Raw genomic sequence first — 17,757 nt, 5'->3', positions numbered from 1 at the left:
GAGTTTTGGTTCGATCTCTCTACGACATTCCTACGAGCCGTGGCGGCCGTTTTAGATACATAGGTGGCGCTAGAGAGCACATTTTGGCACTTTGGGTGTTAATTTTTACATTATATCAAATTTTTCACCAGACCTGATGTGCGTGCCAAATTTGGTGAGGTTTTGAGCATCTTTAGGGGTCAAATTTAGAGTTAAAGTGGCGTAATAATAAAGAAGAAGAAAGAAACAAACACACGAAAAACAATAGGGTCTTCGCCCTTTGGGCTCAGGCCCTAATTAAAGCTGCAAGCAGCGTTGAACGGGCCTTCGCGCCCTTGTGCACGTCGGGCCGCGGCGCAGTCAGTTGAGCTTCTGGGAACCAAGAAAACGTTTGGAGATGATCAGTGTGAGAGTCTTTTTACACACAATACTAACCAGTGTCTCTCTGTGAGCCCACCCCTCTGTTCACAGACAATTATGAATTATGAAATCAAAATATTGTTAACCTTAATCAATAATTCAGGTACCAATTGTAAGATCTGCGAAGAACACAGTTAATTATTTGCTATAATTATCAATTATCAATAATAATTAATTATAACAATTAACAGAGTTATTAATATGAACTAACAGATACGAAGCACCACCCCGAAACCGGGACCAATAACCGAGCAAGGTAGTCTCATAAATGGGACTTCACCTAGAATGTTCATATCTGAGAGATAATCATTCAAGGGTGAACAAAGAAGGGTTGAATTCGAGCTCTGACTCCTTCAATCAGCCACTTTTCACAATATGTTACCAATAATGACTAAAGAACTCCTCTTTAAAGATATAACAGTGTTTATTAAACTTAGCAAAATTAACAAAGTTAACAAATGCTTCATTCAATAAATAGCTATTCTAAAATCTAATTCTACCAAACAAAACACAAACAGCTTTGCACAGGGTTGGACACTTGCAGGTTGGACACTTTTGTCCGACGTTATCTGACCATCAGATGTGCAAAACGATGTCGGTGCGTGTATCTGTGCGCACGTGAGTATGGTGTTAGTCACAAGAGAGGGAGGAGGGAAAGCGATCGTGAGAGAGAGAGAAGCGGTTCTTTTTCCACAGAGAGCGCACGTATGGACGGCAGTCTGTAACACACGTTGTCTGGTTTCAGATCGACAAATCAGTTTACTTTCTCACTCACGGCAGCACAAACACAGTAGTCCTGAGCGGGACAAACACAAAATAGTCTAGCGTGGTGAACACAACTAACAGGCAGCAAACAGGCAGCAGCGGAGCGTTAACTGCAGCATGACCGAAAGAAGCACAACCAGTTCGCCTCTGCTAGCCTCTCAGCTAACCCCGGCTCTCTGTTTAGATCCAAACGGAGCACCGAGTCCCGATTTGTTATTTAGGTTAAAGCGGAGAACAGGCAGCAGCGGAGCGTTAATTGCAGCATGACCGAAAGAAGCACAACCAGTTAGCCTCTGCTAGCCTCTCAGCTAACCCCGGCTCTCTGTTTAGATCCAAACGGAGCACCGAGTCCCGAATTGCTATTTAGGTTAAAGCGGAGAGAATCAGCGGGTCTGTCGGCCAGCTGAGTGAAGTGAAACCTGCGGAAAAAACACCGTGACCATCAAGGTAAAACAGGTCGGCGAAAACACGGCAGCTGGCTCTGAGTGGAGTGGCGGAGAGAACAGCAGAGATGACTCGGCGAAGACGCGCAGGGCAGAGCCGGTCCACGTTATCCCGAAGTAACTTCATTTCCTCTTTCTCGGGGGAATTTGAGGACGCTGGTTGCAGCAGCGGTCTCTCTCGGGTCCAGGAATGTGTTCGGGTGAACACGGGCAAAGTCTCGTCTCGTCCGACGAGGGGAGTCTTCGATGAGGGGAAAACATGTTCGTGGGGTAGTCAAGCTAACTCACAGGGGAACAGGAGTTACCCCTAGCTCAGTGACATGGGAAAGACGTGTAATTTGGGCGTGCTCGCTTATAAAGGGGTGGTGATGTCATGGCTGCGTCCTCAGGACGCTCCGCTGTGCAGGAGCGTCTCCGCCAATGAGGGACCGATGTTGACTGCTCCCTGCTGAGGTGTGAAAATCGCAAAGCATCCTTGGAAATGGAGTTTGCTCCACCCTCATGGCAGGTCCATTACAGTTTTAATACGGAGCTCCGGAACTCCAGCCTTCCTGAGTTTTTCCCTCATATAGGCTATAGTTTTTCTTAATCATTACTACAATATATGATTACATATGTAATAGTCTCCTCAGCCAAGTTAGAAAAAATATGTGCATGTATGAACAACAGCAATTGGAGAAGATGACAGTCAAAAAGTAATCATGTTAAATAATAATGATCTCAATATTGAACAAAAATGATTGTGATTATAATTTTTGCCATAATCAAGCACCCCTAAAACAGCAAATTGTGATTTACATACACACACACACACACACACACACAGAGTTTAAATATGTATGTGATCAATTGTAAATATGTTATAATGAATTGTTTTCTTTAAGAAACTGTTACTTGAACATTTTCAGTGTGCTCCTAAAGTTACATGTATGCTCCTAATTTCTGTCATTTAGGAGAACATGTACTCCTTGAAAAAAAGTAAGGATTGAACACTGCTGTCAGATATGTAGAAGCACTAAGTAACTGGAGTGTGGTGCAGTCCAAGGGCTTCTGTCACAGGCAGTAGATGTTTACTTTACCCATCCCCCCCCTCCCATTCTCTCTCTCCCTCTCAGTTGGAAGGACAGATTTCAAAGTGATCTTCTTGTGAAATATCCTCATAAATCCCATAACTTTGGCCAAATCCTACATGAAAATCACATTTTTTGTAGGAATTTTCGTCGCGAATCCATTGATACAGGTTTGAAAGTGGTCGGACTTATAGTTTAGACGCCAGATGCCCCAGTTTGGCACAAAGTCCATGCCCAGAGATTGCCTCCCCATTGGTTTACATTGTAAGGTGTAATGTCGCACTCCAACTTTCAGGGCTTACTAAATCTAAACCGTTCGAGTTATTACAAAGTTTTTAATAACTTTTGCTCAACACAGTGTGATAAGTCATGTATTCAAGTTTGAAGCCGATACCATTAACGCCCTAGGAGGAGATAGCGTTTATTCAAGGTCCAAAATTGGCAAAAATTCATATTTTGAAATTGACATTGCGGACTTCCTGTTGGATTTAGGTCAGGGGTGTCAGCGTATGATTTGTAGGTCTTGATGAGACGAATAATTGAGTTTTGGTTCGATCTCTCTACGACATTCCTACGAGCCGTGGCAGCCGTTTTAGATACATAGGTGGCGCTAGAGAGCACATTTTGGCACTTTGGGTGTTAATTTTTACATTATATCAAATTTTTCACCATTCCTGATGTGCGTTCCAAATTTGGTGAGTTTTTGAGCATGTTTAGGGGGTCAAATTTAGAGTTAAAGTGGCGTATAAATAAAGAATAATAAGAAAGAAACAAACACACGAAAAACAATAGGGTCTTCGCCCTTTGGGCTCAGGCCCTAATAATAAGAAGAAAGAAACAAACACACGAAAAACAATAGGGTCTTCGCCCTTTGGGCTCAGGCCCTAATAATAAGAAAGAAACAAACACACGAAAAACAATAGGGTCTTCGCCCTTTGGGCTCAGGCCCTAATAATAAGAAGAAAGAAACAAACACACGAAAAACAATAGGGTCTTCGCCCTTTGGGCTCAGGCCCTAATAATAAGAAAGAAACAAACACACGAAAAACAATAGGGTCTTCGCCCTTTGGGCTCAGGCCCTAATAATAATAATAATTCCTTTGGAAACAAGAGGGCTTTGCGCTGGTCAGTGCTCGGGCCCTAATAATTCCTTTGGAAACAATAGGGCTTCGCGCTGGTCAGCGCTCGGGCCCTAATTAAAGCTGCAAGCAGCGATGATTGGGCCCTCGCGTCCTTGCGTACGTTCTGTTGTGCTCAGGTGAATTGTTTCTGTCAGGGGCATGTAGATGTCTTCAGACTTGGCCATGTTTAGACAGTGCAGAAGTTCAATTTGATCCCCTGTATGTGTTCACATAGTGTTTTAGGCATAGTTTTGTGTATTAGATACAGGAAGACAGCATTGTATGATATAGTTCATGTGATTTACATGCAATGTACAGGGTCTTTCCCTTGCAGAAAGTGCAGTGTAACATATGATCATAGGGTATTTACTGGTGCTACATATTGTAAAGTGAAACAGCATGTGGCATAGTAATGTGATTTTGAGAATTGTGCACAAGTCACTTATGTTGTTTTGATTTTTGTGGTATGATGGCAAATTCAAACCAGAAGTTGAGAAAATGTTGCAGTTCTTGTTAGTGTTGTAGTGCATGACAGAAAAAGTAATGTTATCTTAGTGAAATTTTGTGAAGCACATTCGGTAGTTGGAGGCTGTTTTATTTTAGTTATTGACAAATAGCAAAGAAAGCGAAGGAATTTGACATGTTGTGGTATCATAGCATTGCAAAACAATCAGCACGACACTGCAGGGAATTGAACCCCATCCTGGTTTATCAGGAGTACCATTACCAGTGTCTTTTGTTGTTTTTTTGTGCTATATGGAAGGTAAAAGAAAACCTGCATTATCAACAGCATAAGTTGTCACAATTTCATATATGTCATTGAATCAATATGTAAATTAAAAGCAGAAGTGCTATTTGTCAGTGTTATGTTTAAATATGACTTTTTAAGATAGTTTAGCGTGTGCCATTGTTGTACATGAGTGCATCTATTCATAATATGGCATTCATGTACTTGTGCACTAATATTTAATGACGCATTTTATAATAAGTGCTGCGTTGGTAATTCATTGATGTGAGCTGTTAAGTGTATAAATAATATTTGTAGTATTTATTACATATGTAATTTTTGTATATCATACTTATATATGCTGTATAATGCAGTAAAAGAAACCTGTATTAGTGTCACGGCGAATAGGTCAAAGGTAGTGATTCAACTTATGTAGTGTTGTTATGGTTTGCAGAGAAGAATGTGAAATGAGAATATAGTAATAGTGTTAATATGTGATGAAACAATTAGTGAAAGGCTTTGCTATGCCATTAGGAAAGGATAGAATACTTTGTTGTGAGTTGTTTTTATCAAAAAGCAGAGCTGTTAGTGTGTTAGCAGTTACTGTCAGAAGTGATTATGACATGCTATTTGTACATGTAAATGAACAGAGTATTCCCTCATAGTCACTGAAATAAGTTGGTAATACAACTGCTTTTATGTCATAGTGTGTTGTTTTGACATACACATGGTCTATTAATGTGCCTCTTTCAGTGGTTGCTGTTGTTACATGCTGCACATCCTTTCTTGGTTATAAATTTGCAGATGTTTGATGACTTAAAGATGTCGTCATTGAAGTCGCCCATGACAGCAATAGTATTACATTTTGAGTCCAGCCAATTAAGTAGTTTACCCAGATGTTCTGTAAACAATGACAAAGGATAACATGGTGGCCTATATATGACAGCTAGTAATATGTTATAAGTAATAAAGTTGTATAGCAAACATTCTAAGTTGGTGTGTGGTAGTGCAATCAATTCATATGCCACATTGTTTGCAGTGTATATGCCAACTCCCCCATGTTGTTTACTTTGCAAGGACATTAAGGTAGGGTTGTTGCTACTGTATGCAAATCTCCTTGGAGAATTGTGAAATGTGAAGCCGTCAATGCTAACCATGTCATTGGTGGAGTCATCAGTTAGCCATGTTTCTGTTACAGCAATACAGCTAAGGTGTAAATGCTGTGTTGTGGATGCCAAATCTGAAACATGTGGCGTCAGTTTTTGGATATTAATCAAAAACACATTAAAAGTATATGGAGTGACTATGTTGTGTGTAATATTTTCAGTTAAGAAGGGTTGCATACTTTTAATTGCGTCTTTAATGCTGTCATTTCAATAAATTGCTTTTTCTGTGAAGTCTTTGATAATTAAACCGGACAAACTCTTAACGCGACTGAGTGCTACATAGGCCTGTCCAGATGCAAATATTTTCTTCATGGACACAACAGCTTTGTCAACAGTGATACCCTGCACTTTATGCACTGTACAAGCCCATGCAAGTTCAAACCACCCTTATTAGTGACTTTTTCTTCTTCTGGTTTGATTGCGGTTGAATTCATTAATTGTTTAGAGGGATATGCAGTTTTTTTCCTTGTCTGTGCTCCAACTTGGTTATCATCAAATTGAATGTACACTGTGTGAGGAAAGTTGTTTTTGTTAGAAATAGCGATATGAGTTACTGTGCCACACACTCCATTAACTAGTCCATCGTCAACATCTACATTTTTACATAAATGAAGTTTATAGACTTATAAACAAAGTTCGGGAACCAAAGACCACGCCTTGTACGCAACCCATTTCCGCACCACAGGGTATTTAGACACACCATATCCGCTCCTCTCCCCTCTGTCTCAGCTTGCAAGCACCCTGTGACACACCAGCATAAACTTAAAACTTCTTACTCACATCATGGACCTCGAACTGCTCCTCAACGCTTCGGACGAGGACTCGTTCGAAGTCCCGGAGTCCCCCGGCGTCCGATCTTTCCGGCAGCCTCGCCTGCGCTCCTCGGTTTCCCTCATCCCGGCCTCTCGGCCCTCATCCTCCGTCGACGACGGTATCGTCGAGCCCTCGATCCCCAGCGGCTCCAGGGGAAGGTCCCGTACTCGGCGTCCGAAGGAAGCTACTTATTCCCGACGCTCACTCCAGCCTCGCTCGAGATCCCGGAGCCCGCCCAAGAGGAGCAGCCACCGCGCGCAGCGCTCTCCTCGCCTCCGGCGTACGGACCGCTCCTCGGCCCCAAACATGTCCGAGTGGACCGTCGCTCGCTTAAAGCATTTCCTCAGCCAAAATAACATTCCCTTCCACCGCACCGACAACAAGGCAAGACTGTTTCAATTACACACAAACTCCCTGAAGGACAGCACTCTCTCCCGTCCATCTTCCCACGATCTTCCGGGTTCCCGACGTCGCGCGCGCGACGACGTCCGTGACGTCACGGCACGTCGCTCCGCCACACGCACACCTTCCTCCTCAGCAACCTCAGCCTCCCCAGTACAGTCTGCTTCTAACCCTATGCAGGCTCTCTCTGCTCCACAGCCATTTCCTCCTCCTACTTTCTCTTCAGCCGCACTTACATCCCATGCATATACATTCCATCACCCCAGCATCCCTTCCTCCTCTCCGGCTCCTATCTTTGCTGCTCCTTCCCTCCCGGCCATCTCAGCTGCTCCTCCACCCGCACCAACCACGGCAGCCGCTCAGACAGCACAAACAACAGCGGGCCCCAGCAGCTCCACGAGTTACACCCAACCTGTTCCTCCTCTTTCTTCTTTTCACCCTCCCTGTCTCCTCCCCTACCCCCCGGCTCCCCACGACCTGCACTCTAGCATTACCCGTACTACAGCACCTGCACCTCCTTATCCTACAGCCTTACACACGGCCAGCCTCGGCCTTTTCCTGGCTCCCACACCTCCATCCAGCAGCTACACCCTGGCCACCGCCCAGCCACCAGTGCGCCCCCTAGCATCCGCCCGGCCCTCCCCCGTGTCTCCCACCCTCAGGCAGCAGATCCTAACCGGTAATTACATTGATCTCGCTCAACTCATTCACCCTACATCAATTAATCCTCACATCCCCAGGGAACTGCTCACCTCATTCGGCCCCTCGGAACTTAAACAGCCACTTCCTGCTCGCTCCAAGGACCTCACAGTCGCCGAGTTCGCTTTTGCGTTCTCATTGTATAGAGACATAATTTGTTCAGCCTTCCCCGACCGCAGGTCCGAGCTCGATGATTACTTGTCATTAATTCTCGACCTGGCCTTGCGTTTCGGCGGCAACGGTTTCTATACCTATCATATCCTCTTCGCCTCCCAAGCCGCCGGTCGCCTCCAACAGTTCAACCAGGGCACGTACTGGGGAACATTGGACCACGAGCTATACTGCCAAGTTTTCGCAGCTCGCGCTTCTCTGCACTGCAAAACGTGCGGCGCCCCTTCCCATCCCGCCGCAGCATGCACCCTCTCCGCCCCCCTGCCCCGCGCCTCGGTAACAGACAAGCGAAGCCCAGCCATGCCACACTACTTGCCATCGGTGGCTCCCCCACCATCCATCACCCCCAAACCTGCCTTAGATCACCCGTCCATCCTCGGCCCCCTCCCCAAAGGCACAGACAGGAGAGGGAGACCTGTCCTCTACCAGGGAGGACGGATGATCTGCAATAACTTCAACGACCTCAGTTGCAGCTCCTCCAGCTGCAAATTCCTCCACACTTGTTCATTCTGCGGGGGAGCCCACGCCAGAGCCACATGCCCACACAACCCGACAAAGCAACAGCTGTGTAAGCATCTCAATACCCCTGTTAACATCAACGCCCTAGCCACCGCCCTACAAAACCATCCAGACACCCAGTTCGTCAACTTCCTCATTCAGGGCTTCACTTACGGTTTCCATCCAGGTCTGCAGGCCACGCCTGAGTCCACTCACATATGCAACAACTTGCAATCAGCCCTGTCTGAACCCACCACAGTTGACAGACTACTGCAAAAAGAAGTTGATGACGCCTTCATGATTGGCCCTTTCTCCAGCCCCCCTTTCCCGTCTTTCAGAGTCAGCCCAATCGGAGTGGCAACCAGGAAGTACTCTGGGAAAAAGAGGCTCATCATCGACCTTTCGTCCCCCCACGGTTCCACTGTTCCAAGCATTAACAGCCTGATTCCCAGCCTGGACTTTTCCATGCAATACGCCACCATAGACCACGCCATTTCCCTCATCCGACTCGCGGGCCAGGGAGCATGGTTGTCCAAGGCGGACATCACAAGTGCTTTCAAAGTCCTCCCCATCCACCCCGACTACTGGCACCTCTTCGGGGTCTCCTGGAAGGGCGCATACTATTTTGCCATGCGTCTAACCTTCGGCTGCAAGAGCAGCCCAAAAATTTTCAACTCATTGTCCGAAGCCCTCTGCTGGATTCTTTCCAACAATTATAAACTCCCATACGTCATCCACCTACTTGACGACTTCCTCACGGTCACGCCACCGTCTTCGCCCCCGTCTCACCACAATGATTTCCGCATTCACTGATCTCGGCGTTCCCCTGTCTCCAGAGAAAACAGAAGGCCCAAGCACATCCTTGGAATTCCTCGGCATCACCCTCAACTCCATTACACTCCAAGCATCTCTGCCTACTGAGAAACTCCACCGCATTTCTCTACTCATTCAAAACTTTCTCATGGCCAACACATGCACCAAACGTCAATTACTCTCTCTGCTGGGCCATTTCAACTACGCCACCCGCATCATCCCTCAGGGCCGATCTTTCTTGTCACACCTTCTCTCCATAGCCACCGCCGTCCCATCCATCCACGACCACGTCACGCTAGACAGCGCGTGCAAGATGGAACTAAAAATGTGGCACCAGTTCCTCTCTTCCTGGAACGGCATCTCCTTCTTTTACGACGTCCACGTTACAGATGCCAATGACATCCAGCTATACACCGACGCCGCCCCTTCAGTCGGCTTCAGTGGTTACTACGGTGGCAGATGGTTCTCTGCCGAATGGCCACCCGACTTCTCTTCCCTGGCCCCTTCCTCCACCATTTCAGAAATGTACCCGATTGTCATCGCTGCCATTCTTTGGGGGCATGAATGGTCCAAAAAGACCATCGCCATCCACTCTGACAACAGCGCCGTCGTCGACATCCTCAACAAAGGCCGGTCACACAATCTGGACATCATGCAGTTCGTGCGCAAGCTCACATTGGTTTCAGCCCAGCACCAGTTCATCATCCGAGCACTCCACATTCCAGGCCACAAAAACGCAATCGCCGATTCACTCTCTCGTTTCATGTTTCAGAAATTCAGACAACTAGCTCCAGCCTCCAACCCTCTTCCAACTCCAGTCCCACCGTTTTCAGCCACAATCTACAACTGAACCCGCAACTGGAACAACTGGTCACCACTTCACGGGACAACATCATCAACAGCGTCACCCCTTGAACACTATCTCCATACTTCACCGGCTGGAATTCCTTTAAAACCTTTCACGTCTCCCACGGACTCCCATTCCCTTCAACGGACATTCTTACCCTCTCCTGCTTCATTACATTCTCCCACACTCAACTCAAGATCAAGTCTTCCACCATACAGACCTACCTCAGCGGAATCAATTTCCCGGATTCCCGGAGCACCATACGACGTCGACGCATCTCCTCCTTTCATCTATCACTCTCCTATCCACTCCCTCCTTCCCCTCTTTCCCGCCTGCTCTTCTTTCTCCCCATCCCTCGACCCTCATCCCTTCGACCCCTACCCCCTCATCCCGCATCCCACGACCTCGACCCTCACCCCCGCATCCTCACACCCCCCAACCCTCTCCCTTCCCCCATCCATCCTTCCCTCTCCAACCATCCCTCTAACTATCCTTCCTCCTTTTCACCCTGCCTTCCATCACACTCCCAATAAACCATTAAATCCATATTCTAGAAGGAGTGGTCTTGGTTAGTGAAATGAAGTTTATAGACTTATAAACAAAGTTCGGGAACCAAAGACCACGCCTTGTACGCAACCCATTTCCGCACCACAGGGTATTTAGACACACCATATCCGCTCCTCTCCCCTCTGTCTCAGCTTGCAAGTCCCTCCCACCCGACCCCTCCGCTAACTTTCCTCTCTTCTCTGCTCAAACACAGGAACAGGGGGGCCTCGTACAGATGCCAGATCATCGAGACAGCACCCCCACCCTGAGTCTCAACCCCTGTTCCCACTTACCTCCCCGACGTCGACGCATCTCCTCCTTTCATCTATCACTCTCCTATCCACTCCCTCCTTCCCCTCTTTCCCGCCTGCTCTTCTTTCTCCCCATCCCTCGACCCTCATCCCTTCGACCCCTACCCCCTCATCCCGCATCCCACGACCTCGACCCTCACCCCCGCATCCTCACACCCCCCGACCTTCTCCCTTCCCCCATCCATCCTTCCCTCTCCAACCATCCCTCTAACTATCCTTCCTCCTTTTCACCCTGCCTTCCATCACACTCCCAATAAACCATTAAATCCATATTCTAGAAGGAGTGGTCTTGGTTAGTGAACATGACACGAGCATTTTCTCCTAAAAGCAGCTTTTCAGCTAAACATGTGTTGTAAGTTTTGGTGTCAAATAATTTTTCAGTTCTAATTTCCCTGTTTTGTGACTAGGTACAAAGTCTTGGGCATGTATTTCTATGTAGTCAGGGCAAGTCTTAAGTAGCTGTTGTATATTATGCTCAGTTACCTGTTTATTGGTAGGAAATATATGTAAAGCTGTGCTGTCTTCCCCAGTTTCACACTGCTTCAATATTTGAATATCATTATCTAACATGTCTGTCCCTTTGGAATGTGATCTTATCTGGTTTAACAACTGTGCAAACGCAGCATCCTTTTGCCTGACAATTTTTTGCATCTCTACAACTTTAAATAAGTTTGACCATAAGTTACCACCTATTTCATCTACATATAGGGGTTTACCTTTCACTGGGGGCAACTGATAGAAATCTCCAACAGCAATAACAGTGACATTTCCAAATGGGCAGAAGTTACCAGTTTGTTTTATTTGTCGTAATCTACCATGTATGTATGCTAAGAGTTTATGATCTACCATGGATATTTCATCTATGATCAAAATTTGTAGATTGCCATATTTTGCACGCAAAGAATTCAGTTTTTCCTCACCCAAAGGTGTGTATGTTAAACGGATATCTTTGCCAATGCAAAATGTGTGATGAATAGTGGCTGCATGTAAATTGTATGCAGCTATTCCAGTTGGAGCCGTTAACAAGACACAAATCTCATCTGGATGGTTATACATAGTTGATAATAATCTCACAGCTTCATATTGAATGGTTTTGATTAAATGGCTCTTCCCTGTCCCTGCACCACCTGCAATGAAAATTTGCAATAGATCTGGCTTTTTCCCTGCGAGTTTGTCAAGGCACCATTGTCTGATCTGATAAAAAATTGACAGCTGTGTGTCATTCAGTGTTCTAATTAGAGCTATTCCATCAGCTCTGGACAAGATGTTATTATTTTTCTCCAAATGTGCAATTTGTTTACTGGTAATAGCTAAGTCAGGAATATGCTCTGTATGTTCATCCACATCATGTTCTTTATCTTTCCATTCTTGCTGACATTCTAAACGTTCCAGTTCTTGTTGTGGGCACAGTTCACTCCAGGCATCTTCCATCACGCCGTTATTATCAATAGAATTTTGTATATTATCTAATTCATCAGCATTTATTTCAAACATGTTTCTATTTCTGTTGACAACTGAATTGACCAAATGCTGCGAACCATCACTTAATTTCACATGGCCAGTTTTGTAAAACTGTTCAAAAGACACAAAATTGGCAGGTTTGAGGTCATGATCGTGACGATATGGCAGGAACAACTGTAATTGTGTTTAATAGAATAGTTCAGGGTTCTTTGTTACAGAGAATCGCGCATATCGAACAACAGCAGGCTGTGTGCGTGTTCTTTTTACAACAAAACCAATATTGTTGTTTAATGTAATCTTATTAGGAGAATTTTCATTTTTGTACTGATCACGGTATTCAGAGACATATTGTGCAACACACATGTCATTGAAAATGGCGTGTATGGGCCTATTTTTATAACGATCTATTCTACTTGTCATCCACATGTTTTCATTTGTAACATTATTTGATGCTGCCCTTATTTTGAGTTGTTTTAAAGGCTTACTCAATTTAATTATGTTTTCACCTGTAGGCACAAAATCAACCCTTCTTGAACATTCTTTTAGGTGCATGCCTGTCAATCTATACACAGCCTCTTGTGCACACACATCTCTGTTGTGTAAGTACACACTGCCTAGATTTTTTAGAGCTTCTTTGGCATTAACATTATTTTGTTGGGTTGCTTCTCTATGTGCATTTTGTAACAACTAGCCCATTTCCTTTTCTGCCTTACTAATGTAAGAAATTATATAAACTACACAGGCATATGCATCGACAACATATTGGATGTCAATATTAGCATTCCAACATTTTAACAATGGCTTGCTATATTGGTTGATCCAAACTTCATTAACCTGACGTTTCAGTACAACATGTGTTTTTTTACTGATGCGTTCATATGCAGCTTCAAAAGTTGATTGAGTAATACCTAAACTAGTAAACAAATGTTCAACACTTACATAGTTACTGTTTTCTCGGCAAGAGCTTTCTTAATTGCAGTCATAATTTGTTCAGCATGTTTTTTTTTTCATTTTATAAGACTCTTGATGTACACATGCACAGTCTGATACATTAGCTGTGTTATGTAGGTTACAGTTGCATGTGTTATGGGTCTCTACAGTACTTTTGCCACGACATATAAAGGTTCTAGCAGATACTGGCTTAGGAAAATTGAAACGACAAGTAGTGTTCTTTTTTTTTACATGTTTTTGAGTGACGTCGTGAATGTTGCTGCACAGAAGATACAATGTCTAACATTGTGCTGTCTTGTGAAGGCAATTCACATGTGATGTATTTATCTAAAAAGTCAGTGACTTCCTCATCAGTATTTTTATCTATCTGTGGCGCATTCTCTATCCAAAATAGACAATGCACATGAGGCGAACCACGTTGTTGAAATTCCACACGGTAAAAATAATCTTTTATTTTGCCAATAGGATTTGATGGGGACATAAGGACCCCCTTTAAAAAACTATGCCAACGAAAGTCGAACATCCTAGCTGCTGTGACAGGATTGCGATGTAAAAGATCACATTTGTCTTCCCAAGCTAATTGTTCAACTGTCTCTGTTCTTCCTTCCTGTTGTAAAATACTGTAGAGAAGATTTTTCCATCTCATATCTGCCGATGAAAATGAACAAAACCAAGAAGGTATTCCAAGTTGCCGGACACATGCTAGTAGATCTCGTTGTGCACTTTGCCAGAATGCTGGGGTACCTCTAATAGGTTTGAGAAAACGATACCCATTATCGAATCAGAACAATTCTCTCAAAGAGTCATCATTATTCAATAGATCAGCACTGATGTTCTTCGATGTACAATTTTGTCCTTTCCGTAATGCAATTGATACATTTGACAGAACTTGTTCGAGTTCTGACATATACTGTGCAAAAAATATATACTCTACATTGTGGGCAAATCTGCCATCAGCATGTAAAATCCTATTATTAAAGTATCGTGACAAAGTCAATCGATGCGGTCTACTATCATGGTAGGTATTACACCCACGTGGAAACAGGACTGGGAAGCGTTTGGCTTCATTTGCATGATCTGCAAGCAATTTTACTGGGCTATTCCCTTCTGCTGGAGCCAAATTCAATGTGTCATCAAAGTAGTGATCTAGTGCTTCTTGACCAATATCTACTGGCATGAGACATGTGTCTTGGAACATACAGTGTTGCTGCCTATCATGTAAATACTCATCAGTTTCATTATCACCAACATCACCATTAGAACTGTGATCCATTTCATAATTTTGTTCTCTATAAAATTCATTAATCCAAGACTCATTAAATTGTACATCTTGATAATGCATATTTGTGGCTTTTAAGTATGACAATGCTTGTCGTATATGCATTGTGTCCACGAATTTATATTCATAGTGGCCTTTGTAGGTTAGTTTACGTTTCAGTTTCACGCGTAACAGAGAGCCTTCCATATTTGAACATAGCAGTAGTGTGGTAGTTTGTACAATATTTGCAGAAACACATGTTACTGGACCATATACTCCATTTTGTGCACTTTTCGGTAAAGCTAACAATTTCATGAAGGGGATATGTAGAGCAATCAAATGTTGCTCTAAACTATTCAAACATGTCAACTGTGGTGGAATTGGATCAACACTAAGATTATTTAATGCACTCTCTGGTGGCATTTTACCTTTACTTATCTTAGAGTGACAATTGTAACAAATCCACATTTGCCCTCTAGCAGTTTTCACTATGTGACATGGTACTGAACAGTTTTCTGTACATGTGTGTAAATAATTTGAGGTCAGACATTTATCTGCGAGTGAAAGTATTGCCTTAGTATTGTTGTAATTATCTTTTTTACAAATTAGCACCTGGTGTCTGAATAACAACCTATGGCAAACACAGCAGATATAATCTGGACCGTCTTTTACAGTAGCAAGAAATTGCTCCATAACATCATTAAACTGTTCTGCCATTTGTTTCATTTGTATCCTCTTCAATTTGTTAGCTGCTAGAACATGCAATTTATGCGTTATGTTTGTGTGATACTTCTTTATGCTCATTGCTTTAACAGTCTGTCTGTGAATGAGATTATGTTTGTATTTGTGTTTACTTTTTGCCTTAACATTTTGCCGATGCAACATATTATTATAATATTTGCTTATACTTGTTGAACGAACTTTATTCCTATGCAATATGTTGTTGTGATATTTGTTTACACTTAGTGCCTTAACTTTGTTCCTATACAAAACATCATCCTTATATTTGTTGATACTCATTTTTTAACTCTTTCCCTATACAAATTATCATTTTTATGTTTATTTATACTCATTGCCTTTACTCTGTCCCTATGCAAAACGTCATCCTTATATTTATTAATACTCCTTTTTTTAACTCTTTGCCTATGCAAATTATCATTCTTATATTTATTTATACTCATTGCTTTTACTTTGTTCCTATGCAAAACACCATCCTTATATTTATTGATACTCATTTTTTTAATTCTTTCTTTATGCAAAACATCATCCTTATATTTGGTGATACTCCTTTTTTTAATTCTTTCTTTATGCAAAACATCATGCTTATATTTATTGATAGTCATTATTTTAACTCTGGCCCTATGCAAAACATCATCCTTATATTTTTTAATACTCATTCTTTTTTACTTTTGTCCTATGTAAATTATCATCTTTATATTTATTAATACTCATTGCTTTAAGTCTGTCCCTGTGCAAAATATTATGGTGATATTTGCCTATGCTCATAGCCTTAGCTCTTATGTTATGCAAAACATCAGTCTTATATTTGTAGATACTTCGTGCCTTTACTTTTTGCCTATGCAAAATGTTATCCTGATATTTTTTTATACTATTTGCCTTAAGTGTCTCTTTTCGCGTGATATTTATGTGGTAGAGATTTTTGGAAAGCAATTTCCTCTTACATTTCATGTATTTTGAAAAACAAGCTTCTGGTTTAGCAGGACTATGTGATTGTAAATTGGAACCCCTTCTATACATGTATTGTGTATTTGAAGAATTGGGTAATTTGCACAAGTCACAGCAAACTTGTTCATTACGTTTAACACAAAGCAGTGGTTCAAAATGATCATTCTTACTGTGATTCAGATATATTCCTTCAAGCATTGACATTGTACTACTAGTACTGTATTTGACCCATGTTTCAGCACTGTATACAAATATGTTCACCCCTAATGCATCAGCAGTTGCTTGTATTTCTATTTCTGTGGCACTATTACCAACATACATCATATTAGTGTGTTTTATATAGTCAGATATAGAATCATAAGCTTTTCCTACACATGTCATGTACTTTGCATTGTGATCCTCCATGTACTTAACTACAGTAGATCTTATCTTGCGATGACCCTTCTGAGAACCAGAGATCACTTTAGCTACCGATCTAGAATAACTGTTACTATCATGCACAATCTCATCTGTTTTATATAACCCCACATGTACCATACACAGTTGAAACTTGTGTGTCCTGCTTCTCATATTCCAATTTACATTTGATGCACAAGGCTTTTGCTATGTCATTTGAAATAGGACAAAATGGGATTGTGGTTTTGCTAGTAGCAGCCACAGTGTTAACACAAGAGTCATTAACTACTTCAACATCACCTTCTAAATCTATTACTGAAGCACAGCATGTGTTATTCTGCATTGCATTTGATGAAGTATTATACTGTTGATTACTCATTGAATGCAAGTGATTTTCAACAACCGCAGTATTTTTGTGATCTCATATTGTAACCCTTGGAACAGGGTATTGTGCTTTTACAAAAGCCATAACATCTATGATTTCCAGGCTCATGAACACAAATTACAGTCTCATAGTGGTGTCCATTACAGTTTTCTAAGTAGATACTGTGTTTTGACAAGAGCTTGTTGTTACAGTTATATTTCAACCAACGACCATCATAAAAAGTAAATACATTGACACCTAAGTAATCTGCTGCTGTCTGTATTTCAACTTCTGTAGCCCAACTGTTAACATTACGCATTTTGGATTTGTTAATGTAGTCTGCTACTGAAGAATAGCCGCTCCTCAAAATGTTGCGATATTTACTATCATTTTTACATGGAACTCCTATCAAACCTATATGTGCAGACGCTGGTACACAATGTTTATCAAACTCCACATTTAGATGTGAGCATAAAGATTGACATACAAAATCACAAAGTGGACTAAAGTACAGTTTCTGATCTACTCCATCAGCAATGAATATAACTTCTTTATCACTTTCTGAATAGTCATGTCTTTTTACTTTCTTAGATGTAAATGAACCCATTGAAGCTTTACGCTTTCTGTCTACATGTGTTGAACTACATTTCAGCTCACTGGTCTCCACAGTTTTAGTCAAATCTTGACAACTTGCAGTTACTCCAACAACATGATGTCTAATATTAAGACTTTCTGCTGCAGCTTTTGAAGATTGCAAACACAAGTTGTCAATGGTTAGCATGTGTCCAATATCACCAAATGTGACTGGAGGACTTACAGGCAAGTGGGTTTTACCTATAGCTGCACAAGT

At 42.5% G+C, this 17,757-nt stretch overlaps 2 protein-coding genes across 2 annotated transcripts in view; both read left to right on the top strand.

Moving 5' to 3' along the window:
• The window catches only part of LOC121893579, a 112,437-nt gene that overhangs the window by 70,984 nt on the left and 23,696 nt on the right, over positions 1-17,757 (top strand). The gene's annotated exons all lie outside the window — the stretch shown is intronic.
• LOC121893564 (vegetative cell wall protein gp1-like) lies at positions 6,245-11,250 on the top strand. The gene is made up of 3 exons (XM_042405565.1): positions 6,245-7,585; positions 10,695-10,935; positions 11,199-11,250. The coding sequence occupies exons 1-3, from the start codon at positions 6,475-6,477 to the stop codon at positions 11,248-11,250; spliced, it is 1,404 nt and encodes a 467-aa protein (XP_042261499.1). The 5' UTR covers positions 6,245-6,474.

This window comes from Thunnus maccoyii, unplaced genomic scaffold, assembly GCF_910596095.1.
Source record: "Thunnus maccoyii unplaced genomic scaffold, fThuMac1.1, whole genome shotgun sequence".
NCBI classification, from domain to species: domain Eukaryota; kingdom Metazoa; phylum Chordata; class Actinopteri; order Scombriformes; family Scombridae; genus Thunnus; species Thunnus maccoyii.
Note: the sequence above shows the minus strand (reverse complement) of the source record. Positions and strands in the feature narration are given on the sequence as shown.

Bases quoted from the DNA above. Each gene is read 5' to 3' on its own strand.
- LOC121893564 (XM_042405565.1), top strand. From the start codon at position 6,475: ATGGACCTCGAACTGCTCCTCAACGCTTCGGACGAGGACTCGTTCGAA. The intron at 7,586-10,694 runs GTAATTACATTG...GCTCAAACACAG, and splicing joins CAGGCAGCAGATCCTAACCG to GAACAGGGGGGCCTCGTACA. The intron at 10,936-11,198 runs GCATCCTCACAC...TTTTGTGACTAG, and splicing joins CGACCTCGACCCTCACCCCC to GTACAAAGTCTTGGGCATGT.